This window comes from Gopherus evgoodei, chromosome 2, assembly GCF_007399415.2.
Source record: "Gopherus evgoodei ecotype Sinaloan lineage chromosome 2, rGopEvg1_v1.p, whole genome shotgun sequence".
Taxonomy (NCBI): Eukaryota; Metazoa; Chordata; order Testudines; family Testudinidae; genus Gopherus; species Gopherus evgoodei.
This window is the reverse complement of record NC_044323.1, coordinates 89239295-89266715: the sequence shown is the minus strand read 5'-3', so window position 1 is coordinate 89266715 and position 27421 is coordinate 89239295. Positions and strand designations below refer to the sequence as shown.

General features: G+C 41.0%; 2 protein-coding genes across 10 annotated transcripts in view; one reads left to right on the top strand and one right to left on the bottom strand.

Moving 5' to 3' along the window:
* Positions 1-7787, bottom strand: part of LOC115645964 — an 11705-nt gene extending 3918 nt beyond the window's left edge. For 2 of the 6 annotated variants that reach the window (XM_030551326.1, XM_030551331.1), the window contains exons 1-3: positions 5154-6358; positions 4361-4516; positions 538-2475 (exon numbers count right to left, since the gene is read on the bottom strand). In XM_030551326.1, coding sequence (XP_030407186.1) covers positions 538-2475; positions 4361-4508 — 2086 coding nt within the window. In that variant the 5' untranslated portion in view covers positions 4509-4516; positions 5154-6358. Of the gene's footprint in view, positions 1-537; positions 2476-4360; positions 4517-5153; positions 6359-7213; positions 7262-7687 lie in introns of those variants that run through there. The other 4 variants (XM_030551328.1, XM_030551327.1, XM_030551330.1 and 1 more) reach the window with 4 other exon arrangements.
* On the top strand, positions 7400-27421 carry KBTBD2 (kelch repeat and BTB domain containing 2). 4 transcript variants are annotated; one of them, XM_030551334.1, is made up of 5 exons: positions 7424-7486; positions 9926-10023; positions 18356-18885; positions 23979-24144; positions 24696-27421. In XM_030551334.1, exons 3-5 carry the CDS (start codon positions 18716-18718, stop codon positions 26229-26231), a joined length of 1872 nt encoding a protein of 623 aa, XP_030407194.1. In that variant the 5' UTR covers positions 7424-7486; positions 9926-10023; positions 18356-18715; the 3' UTR covers positions 26232-27421. The 4 variants fall into 4 exon arrangements, with proteins under 4 accessions (XP_030407195.1, XP_030407194.1, XP_030407193.1 ...); XM_030551333.1 differs by having other exon boundaries at positions 7473-7586; XM_030551335.1 differs by lacking the exon at positions 9926-10023 and having other exon boundaries at positions 7400-7486.

Sequence of the window (27421 nt, the reverse complement as noted above, 5' to 3'; positions counted from 1 at the left end):
TCCATCCCCTGCCACCCATTCCCAGCTTCTGGCAAACAGAGGCTAGGGCAGTGGTGAGCAAGCCCGCAGACTACACATGGCCCGTCAGGGTAATCTGTTGGTGGGCCACCAGACTATTTAAAATTTGCATGGCTGCCCACAGCTCCCATTGGCCGGGAACAGCAAACCGTGGCCACTGGGAGCTGTGGGCAGCCATGCCAATGTAAACAAACTGTCTGGCAGCCCACCAGTGGATTACCTTGATGGGCTGTGTGCAGCCTGCAGGTTGCCCACCACTGGGCTTGGGACACCATCCCTGCCCATCCTGGCAAATACTCATTTATAGGCATATCCTCCATTAACTTATCTAGTTCTTTTTTGAACCCTGTTCTAGTATTGGCCTTCAGAACAACATCATTTGGCAAAGACTGACTGTGCGTTGTTTGTTTGTTTTTTTAAACAATACAGCTAGCATTTAGAATTAGAGAGCTAACACATGCTGCAAAATATTCTGAATCACGATCCTGCAGTACTTTTATCCCAGTCATATTAACTCACCTCTTGAAGACTTCTGTGAAGTTCTCTTATGGTCAGATCCCTCTTGTTTTGCTGTAAACCTCTTTTTTCCATAGTACCCATAATCACTGTACACAACCTCATCCTGTTCCTTCTCACCTGACTTATAAGCCAGACCACTGCGTTCACAGAACCCACTCTTCGTTTTCATTTTCTCCCAAGCAGGCCAGCTAATCAAGTGAGCTGGTATGGCATTTTTAGGTGGTTTCCAAAGCACCCTCTGGCCAATTGGCCTGTAGAAACTGCCTTTACCGGAGGTCAAGTGTCCATATGGAGTGGCTTCTTGAAAGAAATATTCAACTTCATCCAGATCATCCTCCTCCTCATTGTCACCCTCTTCCTCTGCCACAAAGTATTCTTCAGAGTCTTCAGCCTCTGACAGAGACAAGCTCTTAGCAGCTTTTTTCTTTAGCGAGTAGATTTTCTTCTGACCAGAAGATCTAGGGAGGACCCCAATCTTTCTATCTCTGCTGGCCATCTTTTTAATCTTCACTTTCGAACAGCTTTTGAAGTTCTGAGTATTGACAACATTGGTCTGCTCCCTTCCTACCACTTCATCTTCATTAAGAGAGCCACTACTTCTAATTTTCTCTTTCTCTGAGCTCTCTGTACTTTTTTGGACAGCGTACATGCTCTTCTGAAGCACATAATCAGGGACAAAGTAAGACACTGGTACATCATCATCAGTCGAAGATCCTTCATCTTTAGAAGACATTTCATCAGAAGACAGACTGAGTACACTTTGATGTTTCCTTTGTGGCAAACACATATTATAGTTGTAGTTAGTGTCCATGTCATCCACACAAGCTAGCCAGCTGTTAGAAGGAACATACTTCTCCATGGATTCTTCACACCATAAACTTTTATCCGTTATCTGACTTACATTGGTTGGACTGTGGCTCTGATTTAGCTTTTTCTGCAGTGGACTTGAATCATGTGTTATTTCTGTACTAGATGGAAATAACCCTGCTTGCTGATCAAGGTTGGACTCCTCTTCAGAAGTTTTTGAGGCAGCAGATCTTTTCAAACTAGATTTTTTAAACAATGTGTCCTGCCTTGCCACTAGCTGATCATTACGAACAGTTCTAGCCAGCTCAGCAATTTGCATTGCCCTGGCTTCATCTAGAGGAGATTTTGCCCTTTGGGTTGCATTTCCCTGCTTTTCTGCATCTAGTTTTACTTCATTATTTTGGACCTCTTTTTCCTGCCCATTTTCACCACTCTGCTTCAAAGAAAGAGCAGTTTTTCTTTCATCTGAATAAGAAGCACATGACACCAATTCCTCCCCTTCATGAGGGCTGTATATTACCCCTTCACAAGAGCTAACAGAAAACAAGTCACGTTGCATGATATTCTCTGGGACTGGTTTACTACTTGCCACATCATAGAGAGGAATAGTTTCCTTAAAGGTCTTCCATAGCTGAATTGCAGGCGAGCCATTTCCATACTCTATTCGGACCTCTTCTTTCTCAAAAGCATAGCTTCCTGAAGGAATGTTTCTATACTGTGAAGAGTTGGAAGACCCCTTATTTTGAAAGTCTCTTTCTGGCACAAGAGAAGATCCAGCTGAATCTTGTTTCACTGAAGTACTTTCAGTTTCTGTACCCATACCAGAAGAAACACAGCCTATATTTCCTGCTTCACAGCCTTTCGTTTCTGTACGGAGATCCTGATGCTTTTTTGGTTTGTTTTCAGGCTGTCTAGGATCAGTCTGTGTTTCTTTGGTCACTGTTCTTTTCCCAGGGCCACTATAATGTCTAAACCTTGTTGCATGATAAAACAGAGGAGAGGGTGGGGGGACATTAAAATAAGGTCTTCTGTTAACTCTTGTGTGCATGGGATGTTGTGGAACAAGATATCCGGGATACTCATGTAGTGCAACAGAATAAAATGGAAAATATGGATTTCCACTTCTGAAACCTAGAGATATTGAAGAAGGAAAGGAGAGAGATATGCATTTGTCTATATAAAACAGCACTATCTTCTGAAATAAAAGCTGAAAGTCATCAGAATCCATTAGGTACATAGGAACTGCCATACTAGCTCAGACCAGTGGGCTATCTAGTTAAATATCCCACCTCCAACATTGTCTAGTCCCAAATACTTATGAGGAGAGTGCAAGAACTCCATAGAGTGGCAATTACAGGTAATATGCCTATAGGTTATATTTCTTCCCAAGTCCTGAAGCATGAGATTTAATTTGCCATCCAAACTGGTGAAGCTTTTATCTACTAAGTTGTTATCTATTAGAATGCGTTTTAAAGAACAGCTCTAACTACAGTTAGAAATTCAATGAATATATGTATTGGCAAGCACTTATTGGGCAATAGTATGTACTCTTAAGGTGTGTTATGAGCATTTTAATAAGATCTGATGTTCACTAGAAGTTTCTACTTGAAACTATGCAGTCTCAAAGAGTCCTGTGGCACCTTATAGAAGAAGTATTGGAGTATAAGCATAAGTATTCACCCACAAAAGCTTAGGCTCCAATACATCTGTTAGTCTATAAGGTGCCACAGGACTCTGTTGCTTTTTACAGATCCAGACTAACACGGCTACCCCTCTGATACTATGCTGTCCCATATTAGCCAAGACTAATCAGAAAGCCATCAATACCAATTAAAAAAAAAAAACACAACTATTGAAAGCCTCTTATGGAGTCAGATTTATACTTGCATATTGCTAGAAACAAGATTGAAATAGCTTTACTTGCCTTGTGCATTTAGTTAAGCTTCAGGCATAACGTTCTCAACTCTCCCTTTGCCCTGCTATTACAGTACACAGGATATTTAAAAAAATCCCACTCAGTTTTTAAAAACCTCCATGCAGTTTCTCTTTAACCCGAAGTTGTTCCAGCAGCAACCCCACCACAACAGTCCCTGTGCCTATTAGGGAGAATGTTCATTATGATGTCATACTTCTGATATGATGTCAAAGCAGTAGTTTAGTTTTTAGCTAAAAATCTTAGACACTCCTAGACAATGCTCAAGTGACATTTTCCTCCATAGACTCATAGACTCATAGACTCATAGGTCAGAAGGGACCAATCTGATCATCTAGTCTGACCTCCTGCACAAGGCAGGCCACAGAACCCCACCCATCCAATAATATCAGCCTGACTTAATATCCCTGACAATGCAGGCTTTGGCATGGAACCTTTTAACAGGCACCACAGTGAGAGAAGTGTCTCAGAACTGTCTGTCAGTTTCATGTTTATTTCAGCTCTGCCACACACTTCCTGTGGGACCTCGGGCAAGTCAGTCTGTTAATTAATGCCCATTCTCCACAAACTGTAAATATGAACAGGCACTTACAACACAGGGATACTCATTCAATATCTGTTAAGGTGTCTAAACCAGCACTAAGTTATGTCAAGGTTTCTGCGTTGACTGAAGTTAGCCAAACTGATTTTACTCAACATTCCTCATAGGCAAAGGATATAGTAGTGATCGCCTTTATACATGCACTTTCCTATTGTTGCCAGTTGCTGAAACTGCCTGCTTCTCTTTACTAAACTCTTCCTAGAAACTTACTCTTCTTGTCCAGTTCATTTGGAGTTGTCCCACTCATGAAACAAACATCAAACACCAGTTTACAATATAGCTGAACAAATAGACAAGGAGAGCACATTTTAAGAGAGATGCCTTCAGTTTATACACTAATAATTCTAGGCTCCATGATATTAGGGGAAATATAAAAGTTACACAACAAATGAAAGGAGCTTTAATATAAAGTTTGCATTTCCTTCACTCAGGTAGTAATACAAAAAAGCATGTTTTCCTCAGATGGCTCTATTTTGCCTTACCTGGGGCAGGTACACAGTATGGATTATACAGATGACTGAGGTACCATGGATTGGGGAAAGGTTGTTGTGCTGTTGGCTGTGCATAAAAAAAGGGTCTTGTGTGGTTTGTGGAATATGGTCCATTTTCTGAAGCTGGAGCAGTGTTCATTTTTTAAGCTGAAAGACAAAAAGTTATCAGGTTTTGCCACTTTAAAACTACCAAGGGACATGACAGATCACACTTCTAAACAAGTCATAGTATTGCAGAGATGAACAGACTAAAAAGTCTGCAAGTTAAAAAAATAAAATATTCTCCTACATCCATGCAACTGACTCCATCTTGAAAATGTTCACTTCCTTTCATTTCTGCCCCTATTAGGGGAGAAGATATGAAGTCCACAGTAATATCAGTTGTCATTTGTCTCACTAGGCAGCCACATGACAAAAAGCAAAACTGCCTTTATGCATACCACTTATGAGCATATAACAACAACCACCACCACCACCCCAAAAAACACCACCTTCTTCTCTAGATTCTGGGTTGGTTTTTTTTTTTTAAACCAAAACAAAACCACAACAGAATTTCTCTCTTTTCTAGATGAGCAGAGTTAAACCTTTTTATAAACTATATACTACCAAGCCTCTCTGAAACAACCTGCACAAGAAGCACCTGGCTGTCCACAATTAACTTACAAAGCAGTAAGAGAGGGGTTAGAAAAGTAAAACAGTTGGCACTAGCTGGTATGAAATGAAACAGACATGCTGATCAGCTAAAGACTTCATAAAAGTAAATGACAAAAGTTGAACCAACAACCTGTTACAGATTGGTACACAGCTCACTCCTCAGGTGAAAGAAAACCACTCAGGGCAGAGTCCTCTTTCCTTCAGATTCCATCTAGAACACAGTTTCAACACAGATTGACTAGCCACCATAAACCTACATGTTCCTCTTACTGCACCCACTCTTCTAGACCAGACACCCAAAAGGCTAGTTTGACCTTTGAAGAAAGCAAGCCCTACAAAGGTAAGCTATTCCTCCCCCATCAAAGTCCTCCCAAAACTAAGGTCCATGCTGCTGCTTGCAGCCCAGCAAGAGACTAGCTATGCCTTCACTTCACCTTGTTTATGGAACAGAACTACCACTTTCCACTCCCTTCACCACCTGTGGCTCATTTAATAGTGATCCAGGGACCTTTTCTATCAATCAATGGGAGTGGTAGCCAATGGAGGGAGCAGGAAGAGCAGCAAGTGTTCCAACCCCCAGGCAGAAGACTCCAGGTAATGGGTACCCCAATCCTGCAAACACTTCCATGCATTTTATTTTCAATCTGTATAAGAACTGTGACCTACCTGATGTAGATCACAGGCAAAAACTAAATATGATCAGTCCTGAACTTAAAGTTGTAGTTCAAAACAAAATCTTTTTGTGAAAAAAAATCCTCAGAAAGCATTAAAAAAAAGTTTGTCAAATTTTATTTATTGATTTTATTAGTCACTGTTAATACTAACAAAAATAAGAGACTAATGATATTATATGTCAACACAGGGACTTAGATAGCTGAAATTCACAGTCCACCTTCTTAAGCAAGGAGGTGTCTGCTCCTACAAAATATACTCCAACTCTTGGAATGTATGAAAATTAATGATAGAAAAATGATTGGGATCCCAATCCAGGCACAGGTATTTAAAAAATGTGGGGATTCTGTCACTTAATTGAGACACCTCAATGAATTACAGAGCACCTATCATTCTTGGCAGGGACAGTGAGAGGAAAAAGAGAAGCATGATGTGAGGATGGAGAGATTAACTCACATGGGAAGAGAGAGAGAGAAATGTGGATGAATTGGAATTTCTATGGCTATGTCTACACTAGGCAGCTTCTGGTGACACAGGTGTGCCGCTAAAAGGCATGCAGTGTAACCACTATTCATTAGCAGGACAGAGCTCTCCCGCCAACAAAAAACTTCCATCCCCAAAGAGCAGCTGTAGCTTTGTCAGCAGGAGAGCTTTTGCCGGCTCTCCTGCCAACAAAGTGCTGTCCACACTGGCCCTTTTCGCCAGCAAAACTTTTTGTTGTTTGTTGTTTCCACACCTCTGAACGACAAAATTGTCGTTCAGGTTCCTGTGTAGACAAAGCCTGTATCTATGTAGGGAACTTTCTCCCTAATTTTTTCACTTGTCTCCTCACGCTGTGTTGGTCTGCTCTGTATCCCCTATAGAGACCCCAGTCATAAAATGCGCTCTGTGTGGGCATGAGCTACGATTTCACTCTGTTCACACCTCCCCACTGGATTTCTCTCTCAGTTGCAGTGTTTCCAGCTGTTTTGATCACAAGTCTCAGGATATTTTTCTTTAAGCCCACTCCGGGAGTCGCGTGATCATGCAAGACTCTCAGCTTCCATTTCCTTTTCCAAAGTAAAGTAATTGCTGGCGCTCCTCTGGGTGGAAAGGAAAGCTGGAAAATGTGAAGCCTGAAGGCTCAAGCCCCAAAGGGCAGACACAGAGCACCGAACATTTATTATTTTGAAAAATCGGATCGTTTTAAAGCTCAGCGCATGATCGTTTCATCCTTGGGCCAACGCTGTAACTGTCTTTCCTCTTCTCTCCGGGCCACCCCAGTTATCACTCCCCTGCGCCCCCTGCAGGTTCCCCCTTCCCTCTGCGCATCACGGGACCGCCAGGCAGAGAGCCCGGAGCCTGGCAGGCGGGAACCTCAGCATCACGCGCTTGCTGCAGGGCTGCAGTGAGCGCTGTGTGTCGGCAGGGGGCGCCCTCCGCTCTCTCTGCCCTACCCCACCCGCCGGTTTGATTTGAGCGCAGGCGCACTCGTCCCTTCTCGTGACTTCCTCCCTCCCAGCAACCCACGCCACGAACTGCCCGTATCTCCCAGCTTCTGCAGTCTCCCAAAGCAGTCGGTTTCCGGAGGTCAACAGCGGCGCTGGTCGCCTGCGTCCCAGCCCGGCGCGCATGAGAAACAGCGCCTGCGCGAAAGGGATGGGCGGAGGGAGTTCTCTCGCGCATGGGCCCGAGGAACGGAAGGGCGGGACAGTGGGAGCGCGGCTCGAGTTCCCTGCCGCCCACATCCGAGCGCGCGCGCACGATGGCGGGGGCGCGCGCCGCCGATCTTAACGGACGTTGAGGGAGGAGGTGAGAACGAACGCGCGCGCGCCCGCCTCTGTCCGCTGCCCGGGTTTGTCCGGATCCTTCCTCGCGGGCGCTGAGGCTGAAGAGGAATCGGCGGCTGGAGGTTTGTCCGGGCAAATGGCGGGGGAGGGGGACGCGGCGTCGGTGGCGGCGTTTGTTCCCCTCCCCCCTACCACGGCAGAAAGGAGAACGGAGACTGCGGACCTGCCGCTGCGCAGCACCGTGACCCCCGCCCCCGGGCAGCGTCCGCTTCGCCGCGGCCTGTGCAGTACGAGCGGCTCCTGGGTGCCGGGGAGTAACCGCGGGCTCTGCCCAGCGCCCCGCGCCGCTGCCGTGTCGGCTCCGCGCGGCCTGTGGCTGGGTGTGTCCCCGCCCGGCCCTGCGGCTGCGAGGGGCACCGGAACAGTCCGGCAATAACAGCAGCCAGCGGGGGGGCACCGCCGCCCGCGTCCCAGCGGTGCCTGCGTAACCCCCCAGCGTCGCAATGGGCCGGGCGCAGCGCGCTGCACTTGATGCCCGTGGCCGGGAGGGAGCGGGGAGGATGTGAAACTTTGATTTTAGAGCCTCTTGGATGTAAAGCTGTGATAGGAACCTTTGAGGCGAAGGGCGCTTGGAGGTAATGGCGCTGCTTTCTTGTCCAGACGGTCCTGGAGTAAGCATCACATCGAACGGCATCAATGCACAGTGCTGCTGCTTCTTCCGGTGACTTTTAGCCTCCCTCAGCGCTCAAGTGTAGGATAACTTGAGGGATTGCTAGTAGTTTTCAGCTTTAACTGGACTTCTGTTGATTGCTGTTTAACATATTGCTTCCTTTTCTGATGTGGCTACACAGCTTAAACATACAATATGCTTAGCACAAGATGTAGAATAGTTTTGATGTTTTTCATCATGTGCAAATTATTTCCCCATCTTAAATATTTGGCTTTTGAGTTTTCCCTTTAGCAGACAGAAAATGATTGGACACTTGCACTAGCTCCCTTTGAAAAAATTGAAACTTGGTTATGATTTATATGGTTTTTCTAATTCTTATATTTTTATAAGGTGAGCTGCAAAGCCAAAAAATAGTTAACTTTTTTTTTTTTTTTGCTGCTTTGTGATATAATGAAAGCCCAAAAGATTTATTTTTAAAATTTCCATTGGTCTCTTTACTTCAGAAATGTACTTGGGAAGACTCAGCTGGAGAGCAAGTAGAGTTATTCCTATTCAAACAACATTAACACTGAGAGGATATAAGGCTAAAGATCCTTACAAGAATGTTGTAGTTAAGCAGTTGGGAGATCATTGTTAAAAAGTCAGGCAATTTATACTGAATGTTAATTATCAAGAAACAGAGGCATTTGAAAATTCCATATTAAGTATTAAAATTACGTTATCTTTGCAAGTCATATAACCTGATCTAGGCATAGAAGGCATGCTTATGGAGACACTTTAGTTCTTGTCTAAGCATACTTGGATAATTGTTCGGTTCATGGACTCATAAGGCCCAGTTTTGCAAGATGCTGAGTAGTACCCTCAGTACTTTACAAGATTGGGCCACGAAACAAATAGCAAACTCCACTCTACTAAGGTGAGTTTTTGAATTTGGGCTGTATGACTGTGAAGAAGGCCTGAGTTAGTGCAGATGCTGTTAAATTATTTTAGCTCTTACAATTTGAGGTCATTTGTGGGGAGGGTAAGATACAGTTTTCAACCTTCTTACTTTTCCAGGACATCACTGAGGGCAGAGCTTACGATAATCTTATTGAATTTCTGTACTCAGATGTTTGGATTTCTTGTCTCACCACCATACTGTTTCAGACAGTTCCGGAAGTTAAGATATATGATGGAGGTTCTGGAATTGAAAACTTCATCTAGCCAAGAAGAGACTGGCTGTTAATATCTTAGAGCGCAAGAAAGAGAAATTCATTCTCTCCATTACTGATGGGCTGCCAGATCTGACTAAGGACATCCCTGTCCCTGTGGTGTTCAGCAATCAGTGAAATAAGTCCCTAGACAGGTTAGATCTTGCCATGGATAAGAATGTTAAGAAGATTCACTTTTGGAGGTAGAAAGTCTCTTCCTGATGTAATCTCTGTGGCCAGCTGCCAAACTGTCAATTTTTTCCTGTTTTCATGTTTGTGAAGATATATTTTCTCTAGTAAACCTCCTCCAGGAGGAGAAGAATAAGACAGTGAAGAAACTGGCAACCACTGCGTAATGTCCAAGTATGTCTTAGGAGTGGTTTGTATAATATTTCAGATACTCTGGCTCATATGACGTCTCAAGGTCCACTATTAGGTCTTTGGAACTTATGTCCTCCTCTTTCAATATCAGAATCTACCTAGTGTCTTCAGATTTCAGGACTCAGTTCTACAAAGACTGATGCCATGGCAGCATCAGAACTGGCAGAGGAAAACATCTAAGGCATGGAACTGCTTCATCTATCACCTATTTCTTTTTCAGTGACGAGGTTGCATATTTAACATGTTGCCCAAGAGTCCAGAGCTAGTTCTAACTTCTGCTTCTCCTGATGTTCCACTTTTTGTCATGGAGATCCCTTGGTATGGTTGATTAATTTCAATGATCAATTTTAATCTTATTTAGCATTGTATTTTTCAGGTATTTTCCTTGAAAGGTTCATTGTTGTTGGTTGGTATAACTATATTAAAGCATGTTGATTTGCAACTAAATATAGCTTTTATACCAAATTTGGTAGTACTTTGTGTACTAGGAGAATACAGTATCTATACAGGCTTATTTAAGCAGTTATGTCGCTCAACATTTATTCACATTACTCTTAAATTTTGTTAGAAGATGGCAAATGACATACTTATTTACTAGATTTTTTTGCTTATTTGTGAGCGGCATTTGGATGAAAATTGGAATTCTATTAAAAGTGGAAAACTGAAATTTATTTTAATTATCTCAGTTGTGCTGGATAATAAGAAAAACTAGCTGATCAAAACATATTTTGCTTTTAAAACTGATTTATTAAGCAGAAGAGGAGGTATTCATTGTAGTTAGTGAATTGACTGTTCCTGGTCACACTGGACCAGATTTTCAAAGGTATCTAGGTGCCTAAATATATGGATAAGTACTTTTGAGAAATCTCATTAGATGCCTATGGATATGTTTAAGGCACCTAGAATACCTTTACAAATCTGGCTCTCCATGTTTTTCAAGTTATTAGAATTAGTAGATCTCATCCCCTCCACCTGGTTTTTATTCATACATTAGAAGAGGGAAAACAAGCTTTCCTGGTCTTTCAGCTCTGTCTGTTTCTCAACTTTAACTGAACTTGTCCAAACAAAGAGAAATTTTCTCTGCACCTGCTTCCTAAACTGAAACCAAAAGTAATAAATTCAAATTTTTTTGTTCAACACAGCACTTGGTCCATTATAAAGATTGAAAATAACAGACACTTACTGCCATCCATAATAGTGTGACATGTTTATATAACTTGAGTTGATCACCAAAAGTTAAATATCTTCCCCTGGTTCTGGATATAATTAAAAAAGCAGCACCCTTTAACTCATTAAAGTTTGAGAGGTCGTTGATGCAACATGTCTTTAATTTAAATGATTTTAATAAATTAGGTCTTGACATAGGTTGTCATAACTTCAAAGTTAAGCAGTTTTTAAAAGAAAAATGTATTAGATTTTTTAAATCACTAATTTTTAATACTTCCTGTCACATGGTTGGTTCTGTTGCAGCTTGATATGGTACTGCTGTGGATTAGTGGATAATTGAGATAATTCTGCTTGAATATGCTACCAGTCCACTCCAGCCTCTTCCCCACCAGTGCCTCTTTAGGTGTTCCTGTCATGAGACCAGAGACGCAGACCAGAAAAAGACTCCATTAAAGGAGTTGGGTCGTCAGGTGTCACAGTTGGACATAGGGGATAATCTTATTCATTGTCCTTCTACTGGAGAAGATTTTTTTGTCCCATCATCTCTCCAAAATCTGAGCAGCTTTTTCAGAAAGGTCAAGTTTCACATATTGTAATGCTAGCTTCCATCATCTATACTCATTTCCCATTCAAACTTAAGATATCTATTTCTATATAGCGATTGGAAAAAATTATGGAAAATACTTTTTTCCTAGGGAATATCCACTTATCAGTCTTTTTGATCTTAGTTACACCAAGCATATCAGATGTGGCTGCTTTACCTCTAAAGGCCTTCATGCATAGGGAGGCAGTGTAGCTAGTGAATAGAGCACTGGACTAGAACTCAGGAGACCTCTGCCACTGGCTTGCTGGATGATCTTGAGTAAGGTGCTGTATCACTCTGTTCCTCAGCTTCCCCATCTGTAAAATAGGGATGATGATACTGTGCCAAGTTGAGAGCTGCTATATTATTAGATGACTGGCCATGAGATGTTGTTCAATAAACATGATGTTCATGCATGTCCTGACTTAACGTAAAGGATCTTCTTTACATATGCTATCCTGGTTTTCCCATGGTCATGGGCACTTTCTTGAAATTCATGGACTCTTAATGAGTTGTCCTCCCGAAGAATTCTAAGCTTGTGCTATCCCACCAGAGGACTCCTGGCCTCTTCCACAAATATAACATCTTATGCACATCTCAGAGTGAAACTGCCAACATTGGCAGTAAAATTCAGTCCAGATGTGGACAACGTGAAGGCTGAGTACTTCAGAGATTCTCATGGCCCTCTGGAAGGAATTCCCACACAATGTTGAAAGGAGTTAATTTCAGACTGACCATCTGCTCTAAACAGGGGAGCCCATCTCTGATCTGATATTTCATAGGTGGTTCACAGTCTTCATATACTGTGGAGGGGATGGTATGATGGGATAGCCTAAGTTTGGCAATTTAATCTTTGATTAATTGCCAAATTATCAGCAGGTAGGTATGCCCAGTGGTCTGTGATGGGATGTTAGATGGGATGGGATCTGAGTTACTACAGAGAATTCTTTCCTGGGTGCTGGCCTGTTAGTCTTGCCCACATGCTCAGGGTTTAACTGATTGCCATATTTGGGGTTGAGAAGGAATTTTCCTCCAGGGCAGATTGGCAGAGGCCCTGGAGGTTTTTCGCCTTCCTCTGCAACATGAGGCACAGATCACTTGCTGGAGGATTCTCTGCAGCTTGAGGTCTTCAAACCATAATTTGAGGACTTCAGTAACTCAATCATAGGTTAAGGGTTTGTTATAGAAGTGGATGGGTGAGATTGTATGGCCTGTATTGTGCAGGTCAGACTAGATGATCATAATGGTCCCTTCTGACCTTAAAGTCTATGAGTCTATACACTTTCTGCAACTGACCTCTAAAGTACCTTCAGATCATTTCTGACAGTGATCAAGGTTATGTTGTTTAAGTGTTTGGTAGTTTTTCTCGCAGGTTCAACTTGTTTTCTCCCAGGTTCACCAGTCTGCTGATGTATCTTCTGCCACTGCATAGGTTTGGCTTTCAGTCATCCACCCTCAACTAGACCTTTCAGAAAGCTTACTGCTTGGCACACAACCAGTTCTTTCATGGAACCTTAACCCAGTGATGTGAAAGTTAACAGACTTGACTTTTGAGTCCTTAAAAACATGATTTGTTCTGCTTGTTAAAGATATTTTAAATTAAAATATATTAGAATCGTGAGTTGTATTATTTTAATGGTTGGTTGTTTCTTTCACAACCGTCAGTGGAAATGGAAAAAGTTGTCATCTGTTTTCATTCAGACCCATAACAGAGGTGGTACTGGAGTTTCTCACCTGAATCACAGTGTCAGTGTTCTCATCAAAACTTTATTTCTTAGCCAGGATTTAACTAGGCCCTAGACACTAAATGTCAATAGGGCTTTGAGTTATTTGGGTAGAACTAAGACCATGTCTACACTACAAAGTTAAGTCAACTTCATGTGAGTTAGCATAGAGCCTCTGTCTTGCGTGGCCACACTATGCTCATTTTGTCAGTGCAGGACTAGCAGGACTTGCATCGACGCTCGGAGCACTGCACTGTGGGTAGCTATCCTATAGTGCATGTAGCTGAGTGGAATTTTGGGTCGGGCTTGCAATGGCTTATGGGACCAAAACATTGGCATGGGTGGCTATGGGAACATGGTGTTAGCCTCCCATAATGTACTTCCTCTCTCCCTGAAATCAGTGGCAAACATATATATATATATGGAGATATACCTATCTTGTGGAACTGGAAGGGACCCCAAAAGGTCATTCAGTTCAGCCCCCTGCCTTCACTAGCAGGACCAAATACTGATTTTTGCCCCAGATCCCTAAGTGGCTCCCTCAAGTTTTGAACTCACAACCCTGGGTTTAGCAGGCCAATGCTCAAACCACTGAGCTATCCTTCCCTCCCCAAAACAAACCAAGCCTTTTTCATAAGCATAGGTTACCTCCTCTGATGCTATAGCATGGTAAGCATGGGCCTCAATCAGCTGTACAGTGTTGTTGTAAGCATTACAAACACCTTGCCCCTTATCCTGCAGTATTTACACAGCTGATACAGAAGGCAGTGCATGTAACAATGTGATGCCATGCAAGCAGCCCTGCTAGAAGACATAGAGTGGAGCAGTTTGCAGTTGCCGGCAACAGTTGTGCATCACCTTGACCCTGTTGAGTGCCATTTTTGGGCCCAGGAAACGAGCACTGACTGGTGAGACCACATCATTGTGCAGCTATGGTGTGACAAACAGTGGCTGCAGAACTCTTGAATGTGTGAAGAGCTTTCCCAGCCCTGAAACAGGAAGATTTTCAAAAGGATTAGGCTGTGCATTAAGACATACTATACATTAGCTACTGGGGTAGAAGTCTCATTACAATGATACAGCAGTAGGGTATATTGATTTGGTATAATGTAAGCTGTGACTTGACATGAAACGCCTTTGCTTTTTGACCCAGAACCCTGCTATCCTTTTACATCTGTTGGTGACTTCCACATTTAAGTTCACTAGAAACTTGAAAGTCTGTATCAAGTTAGCAGTTTATGTTAGTGTCTAGGAGTACAGGAAGTAGTTAGTACAACAGTTCTTCTCTTACCCTTCTCTGTTTCCTGTCTCCTCGCTGCCCCACCACAAACAAAAACATCACCACACCCTGCTCTGGTATTTGAGTGACACTTAAATTATAACAGCCTTAGGTACATTCACAGAAATGCATGTTAATTCCAAAGTTAGTTTCTGTTGATGTGTTTTAAACTTTTAATGCTGTAATGTAAAGGTATGGCTATGCTGCATGCTGCTTTCAGCAGCGTGTTGTATATGTACCTGTGTAGCTCCCCTCCCCATCCATCTTCTCCCCAGTATGGTTGTAAATAGCAGTGAAGAGCATATGGCATGATTTAGATGAGTAAAGACATGCCTGGAGGGTGTGGGTATGTATTTGAGTATGTATCCTGTGTGTGTCTCTACTTCTCCAAATCATCTCTCCTCATAATAGCAGTATAGTGTCCTACTGCTAGAGCCTTTCCTGCACTGTAGGGAAAGGATCTGCCAACTCCCTGTTGCTGGAGCCTCTCCCCATAGCAGTGAAAGACTCAGGCAGCAAAAAAAGGCCTAGCCTTTCCTAGGTCTCTCATCCTCCCCTCCCCATGCCTTTCCTGGCAGCGGTGAAAGGCTCCGGAACTGAGGATATCTTTCCTTGCTGCTTACCCTTTACCAGAGCCTTTCACTGACATGTAACTGCCACCAGTGGTGTATAGCGTAAACATAGCCTCAATGTGTTACTTTTTCCAGTTATGTATCACTCATTATCAAGGTGTTACTTACAAGCAGGTACTTGAATAATGTTTCCAGCACCTAATAGCTCAAAGACTGCGTTTGTTTGCCAGAGTAAAAATCCTATGCCACCACGTCTCCTCTGGTTGTGTATTGTCTGTTGTGTGAGAAATTTAAATTGTAACATTTCTTTGACAATCCACTCTTTATGCAAAATAAATTACCGTGCTTTTCTTATAGCTCCTTTTCCTTTCTGGCTTCCTTCCACTTCTGTTTTCATTATAAAAGTTCATATCAATCCAAGTAAAGATGCACTGTGCATCTTTACTCTTTCCTTTCTCTTCTCACCCCTTTGTCTTTCCTATACTACAGTTTACCGTTTCCTTCTCATTTCTTGTAAAATGTTTGGAAAATGGAAAATTTCCAAATATTTTTCCCTAGTTTTTGTTTGAAGTCTTTGTCTAGCTATATTTTTGTCTTTCACTACTTCCCAAATCTGTTTCTTACTTTTGTCTTAACTCATCAATTTCTTATCTGTACATATGTTTCACTTGGGTAGATGTATTAAATCATTCAATATTTACATCGCTAGTTTTTTACTGTCTTTTTATAGTATAGTTTTACAGTGGATGTCTTATATGGCTTTCTTTAGTTTCCTAATTATAAGTAGACTCTCAGAAAACTTTCTAAATTTTCAGGCTTAAATACTCATCTCTGAGAGAGACAAATCCGGAGCCTCACTAAAATTCTTAACTGTGAAAACAATACAAGCACAAAATTGAGAATTAGCAAAAAATTTCTGCTATATTTGCAGCCGACACCACCTGTGTGTATATTGAACATCCAAACATCAAGAAAGCTGAAATGCTTCAAGCAGGCTATTTTCCTTCAGGGTTTGCAGTTTCAAGTCAATGGGACTCGTGCTCCTAAGTCCATTAGATATTTTTGAAATTCTCCCCCTCACCCCCCCCCCATGCTCAAACGTGCTTGGGGGCTTAAAATTTGGCTCCTGATTTTGGCGTATGTCTATAAAGTTCATGATCTAGGTTACTGGAAATCTACATTTTTATTCTTAATGCTGAAGCACCTCTTTTTGACGTGATGAAGACTCTATGGTATCAAAAATCAGTAAAAATACAATTTTAGCCCCTGATGCTTAACTTATCAGTAGAACTGTTCATATCATTAAGTATATGCAGCATCAGGACCTTAATTCTTTGTGTTTTGTAAGATTCAAATACAACTTACCAGTTGCGGCATTTAAAAAGCAAAACAAAAACCAACCCAGCACTTATTATGTAGTCCACTAATATGTTTGAAGCACACATTTTTAAGTTCTGCAAAGCCTCAACCTGGTTTAAAAGAATGCAGGATTGAGCAGTTGAAGCCACTTATTGTTTCCAGATTCCAAAACTCTCATTTTTAACACTAACAACTTGCTGAAGGCAATTTGACTGTTCACAAATAGTGATACCAACAATTGTCACTTGAGCAAGGTGGATTGATTAAAATCAAAGCAATTTAAATCACAAATTTTAATCATGATTTAAATGAGCAAGCTGAAAATCTGTTTAAACAAAGTAAGTTATCTGTAGTTAGTGAATTAAACCAGATTGTTCTTGGTCACCATGTCTCTCACAATTTTATAGTAGTAGATCTCATCCTTTCACACCTAGTTTTTATTTATAAGCTGGAAGAGGAAAACAAGCTTTCTTGCTTTTTCATTCAGAGTGAAGAAACCAATTGGGAATTGAACTAGTCATTGAACTGAACTAGTTGATTAAATATTCACTCTGCATCTGCAGAGGAGACACTACTTCTGTCAAAAACTAGTTTAGCACTTCAACTAACTTTGGTTGCAGGGGATTAGTCAGTGACTACCACCAGTTTAATGGTTTGACTTTGTATAGCTTAGTTTTTTGTAATGACCATCACCATAGCGTCTGAGCAGCTGGCTATGTATACAAACACTCTAAGTCCAGATCTGAAAATTATAGCACTTAATGTAGTAACCAAGCATCATCTTGGTATTGGAGATGCATATATTCAACCAGTGCTTTTCATTTTCAGTATTCTATCTGAAAACTGTACACGTCTTCTACAATTTTAAGATTATAAGGAATTTGGAAGGCTGATACTAAGGGTATCATTAAGGTCACCTAAATACAATTACATTCTTTATGTGAAAGGGTATTAACTTAGTATTTCCAGGCTCTTTAATATGAGAAGTTCTTGTGAATAATAGCATTCTTATGACTTCTTAACTGAAGTGATTCGTCCAACTTTAATTGGAATTTTTTTTCCCTGAAATACCTTTGAGAAACTTTTTTGCCTTGAACTGCTCTTTAAAACTTTTTTCTTCATATAGTGAGACACTTCTTGAAATCTAGCAAGATAAGTCAAGTGTAAAGTTAGGTGAAGCCATTTTGGAGATATGTAGTGATCCAAACAAAAATTAGAAAAAAATAAAATATATTTTAACCCCATGTCCCAAGTTCCACTTGTCCTATAGTAGAATTTTTTTTCCTGAAGAGATTAGATCTGGCATGCAAAATAGGTAGACAGGTGTAGTTTTGTTGAAGGTTGGGTGGAATATGGGAAATATGACTAGTTATAATAGGAAGCTAGTTTCTTAACTATAGAAAGGCATCTGTAATATTAAAATATTGATAAGTTATTTTGAAGCATATAGTGCAGGCAAAATAATTTTGTTAATGCTGGGATGCAATACAAATCGTAAATTTATAGATGGTAGCTCTCTTTACTATTAGCTGGAGTAAATGAAGGAGTTCCTACCACTTAAAAAAAATAATTAAGAATGTAAGGTACTTCTGAGAGAGGAATACGGTTATAAATGTGCAGTATTGCCAAGTGAATCTTAACTTTGTCGTCCGACTTTGATTTTCACTTCTCAGCTGTAGAGTTGTACTGACGTAAAATTTATTTTTTCTGTTCTATTTCCTAGATCTAGGATCCTTAACTTGAAAAAAAATCATGTACAAATTATTCTGCCTTTCTCTGTATTTTTAACCTTTAGATAATTTTGCGCTTGTTTCGATATCTTTCTAGAAATGTGTGTGGCATTTAAAATTGTATTTCAAACAACATATACTCAAGGCAACCATTTTAGGCAGGAGAACTGTGAAACAAGAAATTGTGCTTTTAAAAGGTACTAATTTGTGAACCAATTTTATTTTCTTGCTTGCAGCCACTGATCATGAGATGTTTCCACGAAATCTACCTCAGACCTCACTTTTGCTCGTTAATGTGCTGCGCCATTTCAAATCTCAGCAGGAGCTCTGCAAACACTCTTGAAAAAGTCTCGAGAGAACAGATTGTGACACCAAATCAATGTGTGATGACCTAGTAGTAGGTCGAAGTCTGAAACATTCTTGATACAGCAGTCCAAGAGAACACTGCCTAATGTATTGATATAATTTCTAAAGGCTACAAACAGCTCCTGCAGTTTCTTCTTCTTGTTATGCCAGAAACATTCATTTGACCTTTCTCCTGCAGAAAGATCCTTGCCTCTCTAATCTAGTCCTGGAAATATTAATGGAATACAGTCATGTCTACTCAGGATGAAAGGCAGATCAATACCGAATATGCTGTATCCTTGCTGGAGCAGTTAAAATTGTTCTATGAACAGCAATTGCTAACTGACATAGTGTTGATTGTTGAGGGCACTGAATTCCCCTGCCATAAGATGGTTCTTGCAACATGCAGCTCTTATTTCAGGTAAGTGTTCAAATCATGATTCATTCATTCAGGTAAAGACATATTGTACTGTTTTGTAAGCAGTGCTAGATGTACATAGTTAAAAATGAATGTACAGCCCAACAATTTAAAGATTTAGTGCTGGAAATCTGAAGTGAATACCAGAGATCTTAAATATTTCAAGTAATAGTAACACTGAAAGGTCAAAGTAGGGTTTTCTACCATCTTATGACTTATTCCAGCCAAAGACACTGCATCGCCATCCATCATTTGGAGAAAGGAAAAAATAAAAAAATGATCAGCAGCCCCATTCTGGGGTTAGTTTAGGCTGTGTAATGCAGTTCATTTCCTATCTTCAGCATGTGGAACAGCTTTTTTCAGATAAGCAAGACATTTAGTATATGTTGTCCTTTCTGTTGATATGGTTCTAAAATAAGCTAAGGTGAGTAGGGATTCCCCACTGAGAGGAAACAGTCCCCATATCACCTCCCCCAATACGCTCCTCGTTCTCTGTGCTCCTTGAACAAATGTCTTCTGCTCCTTTTAAATGCAGGGATTTCTGAGGAAGCTTACAACTTCATGTTTTGAGTTGGATGATAAAAATAGGCACAGCAGAAGCCAGAACCTCTGCTTTGGGTTTCAAAGAGGGCCCCCACCAGGATGGAGGATTAAGTATTGTTTTAATCCCGAGATTCGTACTGTGCCAGTGCTATCCAGTTCTTTACTGTGGTGCTAGTGAACTTTTAAATCCACTAGGTCCTGTTGTGTTTATCCTCTTAAAAGGGATTTCTCTTAGGTGCATTTATTAGTTCTCATACCATCTTTGTGGATTTCTCCATACCAAGTTTTAGAAAAACTAACCTATACTGGGGTTTTGGATCAGGGCTGTGTCATGCACGTTGATGCCACTGAAACGTTTTTCTGCCTGTCTGGCCCTGGAAGTGAAAGCCTTGAAACTAGAGTCTGGAACTGATTGATAAGTTAGTAATGACCTTTGATCTTCTGTATCACTGATTCCCAACCTGGAGGTCACAAGCATCCTTCCTTTCTTTATAGCTAGCTAGAATTGGGTTTCCCCAAACTTCTTTTCCTTTTGTAATATGGTTTCACAGTATGGAGAATATTGAAAACCACTATTCTATACATTTGGCCCTTGAGGCAAAGATGGCAGTGATCTCTGAAGATGTGCGTCTGGAGTATTCTGTAGTGTAGGGGTTCTCATAACAAAAAATTTTGGTGGCCTTAACGTGCGGCCGCCAACTCTTCATGGCCGGTCTGACAACTCTCTTTCTCTCTCTCTCTGTCACTGCCTCCCATAGCCCAAACTTACCAGCCACCTGCGGAGTCCCAAGCTCCTCATGCCCTGGTGAGTCAGGAGCAGGGGAGCTGCCCAGGGGAATGCCTTGGCAACTGAATGCTGCAGCTGTTTCCACTAACGAGCTGCATCCTGTGCCATGCACACTGGCCCCACACCTCTCCAGAGGAGCTGCCCAGAGCCCCCAGTGTAAACACCAAAGTAGCCCATTTCACTGCCCTTGGTAACAACTATTCAGTCACAACAACTGGGCACTGCAGGAAGGAGCTGCTGCTTTGCTCCTTGCAATCTCCGCCTATGCTTTGGAGGCTGTCATGGCCACAACAAAATCTGCTGCTGACTGCTTCGCTCTCTTTGTGGGAGTTGGAGGCAGTGTTGGTGAGTTCTGAAATTTTTGGCTGTCTCTCATACGCAGCCTGACATGGTTTTATCTTGGCTTATATTTCCTAACAAAATGGGAATATCAGATCCCAAACTACTCTAGAGGAGTGTCTTTCACTTCTTCCCCAATGCCTATTGCTCAGCTAGCTGATTTATGAAGGGAGGAAAGTGGTGTGGGAGGTTTTTTCTGTCCACTGGAACAAAGTATACTGATATTTTTCTAAGCGATTAGGAAACAGACCCTAGTCTTGAAATTAAGATTGTCTTGAATAAAACCATCTCTAGCCTGAAAAACAAGCTTATCATCCACAGTGAAAATTACTGATTGCAAAGGAAATGTCTTAAGGAGGCACAACAATTTTCAGGAGTAAAATTTATGTACATTTTATCTATTTTATAAATATTTGTAAATGCAGTATACCACCAATCTTGTCTTTCATATGTCTGTCTTTTTCCTGCATTGTCTTCTACGTCCTCCCATTGTTTACTTATATCCCTTCAACTTCTAGATAAACTGTTTTACACATGCAGAATATAATGGCTCTTGTTTTGTAACTTCTGATCTTTCCTTTCCCTGAGAGCTGTTCAGTCACATGCAGGTTCAAAAAGCTTAGTTACCTAAAAGGACTACATTTACTATCCAAAAATTGATGACAAAGCCCTACTGCCCAGGATCTGCATAAGAGAAATCTTTTTTTCCCTTTCTCATAGTGAAGTTCCTGGAAAAGGAAATTACAACAAGGTGCTGTCCTTGAGACTTGCTCATGGACTCAGTTTCTGGTTGTTTAGATACTTAAAGCCCTAGAATCTCTCTGGCTTCTGAAAGATTGGGGGTTTCAGTGGCGGGCTCATCACACCCCACCCATTGCCTCCTATTAGTGGAGGAGGAGAGTACTGGTAGTCCGAAATCAGTACATTTGAAAATGTAGGAAATATCCAACAATATTTTAAATAAATGATATTCTGTTGTTTAACAGTGTGATTAATCACACGATGAATTTTTTTAATCACTTGACAGCCCTACTTAATAATGCTTCTGTCTGCTTTCAGATGGTATTTGTAACTGGCTCAGGAGTTCCAGCAGTTCTAGAAATAACAAGCCATTAAATTTGGTCAGACGCAAATTGTGGATGGCTAGTAGTCACAAGATGTCAGTGTTGGAAACTATGAAAGCCCTCATAAAATATTAGATTAGAATATACAGTCAGACCTCTTTCTAAGATGTGCTTGTTTTGTATATTAGAATAGGAAGTTGGGCACCAGGTATGGAAGGGGTGTGACATTTTGTAGTGGTGTCACTCTTTCCCTATTTTCTTCTTCTTCTTCGCTTTCATTTTAAATAACCTCTTAAATCAAATCTTTGTAATGCAAAGGTAAGGTTGATGTAAACACCAGAAAGACAAGAAACGGTCACATTCAAGTTTTCAATACTACCCTTAATGCTAAACTGTGCATAAGCAAAATTACACACTTTTGTTGTAAATACTGATTTAATAAAAGAACTCTTACGTTCTTGTCTCATCAGCTGCTAGTGCATACACTAACAAAGCATAGCACTTGTGGTGCTTACAACACTTGTCAGAATTAAATTAGGCAAGTAAAGTAAGTGGTATATATTATATATGTAAAGAAAGATACAAAATCATCCTCTTTTGTGATTGTATTTCACTTTTTTAAAACTTTAAAGCTGACCTTCCAGTCTCAGGAAGGGACTTATGCAGGTATTGATTTCTGGGGCGGGGAGAGGGGGGAACAATGGCAGAAAAAATGTGTGCCAGACTTCCAAATCTGAAAAGAGTCCACTGTGTTTAACAAATGGGTAAAGACTTACATGGAAGGCAATTCTATCAACCCAAGCACCTCTCTGTACCCCTGACCTAATGTAAATTCTTATGTATCCTACATAAGATGCAGAAGGTAGCCATATGAGTTTCTTTAAAAAACAAAATCAGAACCACATGTATTTTTCATGAAGCATTTTCTGCATTTGTTTCTAGCAACTTTTGCTGGAGAATGCGTCTGTCCTTGTTGTAAAATGACAGTGTAAAATATTTCTCTATTTTTCTGGCCAAGTAAGCAACCATGTCATGTCAGTCCCTGCTTATGGTTTAAAATGTACTCCTGGGGGAATTCTGCGCTACTGCACATGTACATAATTAATTAGCCATGCATAGTTTTAATTTTTTTTTGGAGAAAACTTGTGCTGAAATGTTGCTGCAGTTCCGCCTTTTGCCCACCAGAGAGTGCTGTGGCGATGGAACACAACAGCAACTCCTGGCCAGCTAGGAAAGAGAGCGAGCCTGCCTGCCTTCCCAGTGCCTGTCAGGACATGGGCTATGGAGAGAGCGTGGGATGCTGGTGGGGGAAGGGCCGGGGGGGGTCAACGGCTCGTAAGGTCTAGTGGAGGAGGACAGACTGGTCAGTGGCTGAATGGGAGTGGAGGCACAGGGAGGTGCAAAGCTACATAGAGACAGATGGTGGCTCAGTGGGGGCACAGAGACTTGGGGACAGGGAGGGGGTGCAGGAACACACAGGGACAGGTGGTGGCTGAGTGGGGGACCAGAGACATGGGGAGGGCATAAGAGCCACATAGGGACAGGGATGTGGTTGGGTCGGGGCACAGAGAGACATGGGAATGGAGAGACACGTGGATGGGGGTGCAAGAACATGTGGACGGGGCAGATGTGCCTGACGAATGGGAGAGGCTAGGGGTCAGCCAGGGTTTGCAGGGGAAGCTCCATAACAATCCCTCCATGCCCCTTCTAAAAAAAACAACAACCTGTTCCACGCTTTTCCCACCGATACCCAACAACCCTCAAAGTTCACACCCAGGCTCCTTCCCAGCAGTTTACTTCCTCCTCCCTCAGCTCCTCCCTTACCCCTTCCTCCCTCAAGCCTTTGCACTGCTGCTGAGGGGTGGGGGAAATATGGTTGTGTATTGTAGTTTAAATGAATTATTACTCAAGAGTTCTGTATTAATATGCCTAGTAAGAAATCTGTTTATCAAAAAACATCTTGAAATGACCAAAAATAATTGAAACTGATGTGATTCTATTGTTGTTTTGACAAAATATAAATATTGACGACAGAATTTTTAATTTTTTGGATGCAGAATTCCCACAGGAGTAAAAATGGGGTGGTAGCTTACATAAATATTAATGTATAGAGAACACTGAAGTTACTAATATAATTGGAAAAACTTTTTTAAAACGTTTGTTAAATGCTGTGTGATCTAAGGTAAGTACAACATGAATGTAAATGGAAAATCACATTAGGAATTTTTAAAGTTTGAATGAAATGACAAGAAATTTTTAGGTGTCTTTCTCTTTTGTGGTTGGAGTGATTAAATAACAAAAGCAGTTACTTAAGATTACAGTATGTGTCCTTGTCAGTCTTAATGTAGTATTTTTCTCTTCAGAGCCATGTTCATGAGTGGGCTAAGTGAAAGTAAACAAACACATGTACATCTGAGGAATGTGGATGCAGCCACTTTACAAATTATAATAACTTATGCATACACGGGTAACTTGGCAATAAGTGACAGCACGGTAGAACAGCTTTATGAGACTGCTTGCTTCTTACAGGTAGGAACATCATGTATATTTTGAGTAAAAATGCATGATAACTGCTCAATCTCTGTACCAAAATATGTGGTTCTAATTTTTTCCTTAAATTTCAATTACATCCCATTTGTCTCTTTTTAAAAAGATAGTAGTTTTTAAAATTATTCTATCAAGTTTGTTCATATTAGTGTGGACAGCCATTACCAGAATAATCCCACAGCCAACCTATTTATATGGTTTCTGAAGGAATGGAATTAAACACAATTTCTATCACTTTAATTTTGTAAGAAGCTAAGTAAAATGCACAAACAGGTAGAGGATCAAACAATTTGCATGTCAGGTAAATATGGCAGTGTTTTAAAAAAATCAAATTGTGTAGTCAAATTTCATGTATCTTTCTGGATGGAGTGACATGTTCTTGGCTCAAGAAGCTGCTGTTACTAGCAGTGTCAGTGCAGTATTCTTCCTTTTTTGGATTTTTTTCATCTTGTTTATAGGTAAAGGAATAGGTCTTTGTCTACTCTACTTAAGTGGTGTGTGTTGTTGTTTTTTTTGTTGTTTTTGCATTACAGGTAGAAGATGTGTTACAGCGATGTCGAGAATATTTAATTAAAAAAATAAATGCAGAGAACTGTGTGCGGTTATTAAGTTTTGCTGATCTCTTCAGCTGTGAAGAATTAAAACAAAGTGCTAAGAGAATGGTAGAGCACAAGTTCACTGCTGTGTACCACCAAGATGCTTTCATGCAACTGTCACATGATCTACTGGTAGATATTTTAAGCAGTGACAACTTAAATGTGGAAAAAGAGGAGACAGTTCGTGAAGCTGCTATGTTATGGCTGGAATACAACACAGAATCACGATCACAGTATTTGTCCTCTGTTCTTAGTCAAATCAGAATTGATGCACTTTCAGAAGTAACACAGCGAGCCTGGTTTCAAGGATTACCACCTAATGATAAATCAGTGGTAGTGCAAGGATTATACAAATCTATGCCCAAATTTTTCAAACCAAGACTTGGTATGACTAAAGAGGAGATGATGATATTCATTGAAGCTGCTGCTGAAAACCCTGGTAGTCTTTACTCTTCTGTCTGTTACAGCCCCCAGGCAGAAAAAGTTTACAAGCTTTGCAATCCTCCTGCTGACTTGCATAAGGTTGGAACACTTGTAACTCCTGATAATGATATCTATATAGCAGGTGGGCAAGTTCCTCTGAAAAACACAAAAACCAATCACAGTAAAACTAGCAAACTTCAGGCTGCCTTCAGAACTGTGAATTGCTTTTACTGGTTTGATGCACAGCAAAACACTTGGTTTCCAAAGACTCCAATGCTGTTTGTTCGTATAAAGCCATCCTTGGTCTGTTGTGAAGGATACATCTATGCAATTGGAGGAGATAGTGTAGGTGGAGAACTAAACAGAAGAACTGTGGAGAGATATGATACTGAGAGAGATGAATGGACCATGGTAAGCCCATTGCCTTGTGCATGGCAGTGGAGTACAGCAGTAGCGGTTCATAACTGCATTTATGTAATGGCCCACAACTTGATGTACTGTTACTTTCCCAGGTCGGATGCTTGGATAGAAATGGCTATGAGACAAACTAGTAGATGCTTTGCTTCTGCTGCCGCTTTTGGTGACAAAATATTCTATATTGGAGGGTTGCATATTGGCAGCAATTCTGGTATAAGACTCCCAACTAGCACTGTAGATGGGTCTTCTGTAACTGTGGAAGTCTACGATGTGAATAAAAATGAATGGAGGATGGCAGCTAATATCCCTGCCAAGCGGTATTCTGACCCTTGTGTTAGAGCTGTTGTAATCTCCAATTCTTTGTGTGTCTTCATACGAGAAACCCACATGAATGAGAGAGCCAAGTATGCCACCTACCAATATGATCTGGAGCTTGATCGGTGGTCTTTGCGACAGCATATATCAGAACGTGTGCTCTGGGACTTAGGAAAAGACTTCCGATGCACTGTAGGAAAGCTGTATCCATCTTGTCTTGAAGAGTCCCCATGGAAACCTCCAACATATCTCTTTTCACCAGATGGGGCTGATGAGTTTGAGCTGGATGGGGAGATGGTTACCCTGCCACCCGTATAGCTCCCAAATTAGAGACTGCACACCTGCTTCTGGGCTGAGTTACCTTGAAATAGAAACTTTAATGAAAGAACAGGACTGGAAATTGGAACATTAAACCTGTCTTTCATAATTGTATTTTTATGCCCTACATAGCATTTGCAGTCATTCAGTATGAATCAGTGACTTTTATAAGCAGATATGCTTCCATAATCTGAGATACTATCTGATAACTGAGAGAAACCTATATGTATATCATGAGCTTAAGCATCTGACTACTGTCTGAAGAATTAATTTCTAGTCCTATGAAGTCTTTCAGTTCAAGAAAAATCACAAAAGCAGTTATTGTTGCTAGGATGGTATGTCACAAATGTTCTGAAAATATCTTCCAGTTATATTTGAACTACTTCTGGATATTCTACTTTAGTGCTCGTTATATAATTTTCAGTGTGGCCTAAGTAATGGAATGTGCTGCACTTAACACCAATATCCGTATCGGTATAGTAACGCCATTTAAAATAAAAATAAACAAATCCCATGGATCTACCTGTGGTAGGAAGGGTAGATCTTCCTTTGTACGGTAACATGCAGGGCAGAATGACTGCAGGTTCAGTCAAGGTGTATTATTAAGTGCATGTATTCTATTTTCACTAACTTATACCTGTCTGTTTAGAATACAGGTCTTCCAAGCAGCTGGTGGTTTACCAGATGTGGACTTAAATTGCTGGGCTTGCAATAGGAATTGCTAGCCACTCATAGTGCGGGTCTGTGTGGAGCTTTAATCAATAAATGCCTCCACATTCTGTATTACAGTAACATTGGCTCATGTATAATACTTCCTGCTGCTGATGTATTTTTCCAATGTAAAACAAAGTTTTAGTGTGGATTAACCAGGTCTTTATTTTTTGTTAATTTAATAACAAGCATTACTGTAGTGTGATTGTGTATAGATATCCCTTAGCTATCAGGTTTTTTACCTTGGGGTGGGGGGAGCGAATTGTTCAGGAATATTCTGTACGCTGTGTGCAGGAGAGCAGATGACTAGTGCTGCTCTGGCATTAATCCCAGGAACCACTAGCAGTAGCGGGGCGCCGCCAATCTAACATGAACACAGGTGCTTCATGACAACCTTACTAGCATGTTCAGCTGCATCATGTTCTGGCACTGTATTTTGAATGACATTAATTTATTAAAAAAAGACTGAATCTAAATGA

What these genes read in the sequence shown, in the direction of transcription:
- KBTBD2 (XM_030551335.1), top strand. Translation starts at nt 18,716, where the DNA reads ATGTCTACTCAGGATGAAAGGCAGATCAATACCGAATATGCTGTATCC. An exon ending in ACATGCAGCTCTTATTTCAG is followed by an intron (nt 18,886 to 23,978) that starts GTAAGTGTTCAA and finishes TTTTCTCTTCAG; the next exon opens with AGCCATGTTCATGAGTGGGC. An exon ending in AGACTGCTTGCTTCTTACAG is followed by an intron (nt 24,145 to 24,695) that starts GTAGGAACATCA and finishes TTTGCATTACAG; the next exon opens with GTAGAAGATGTGTTACAGCG.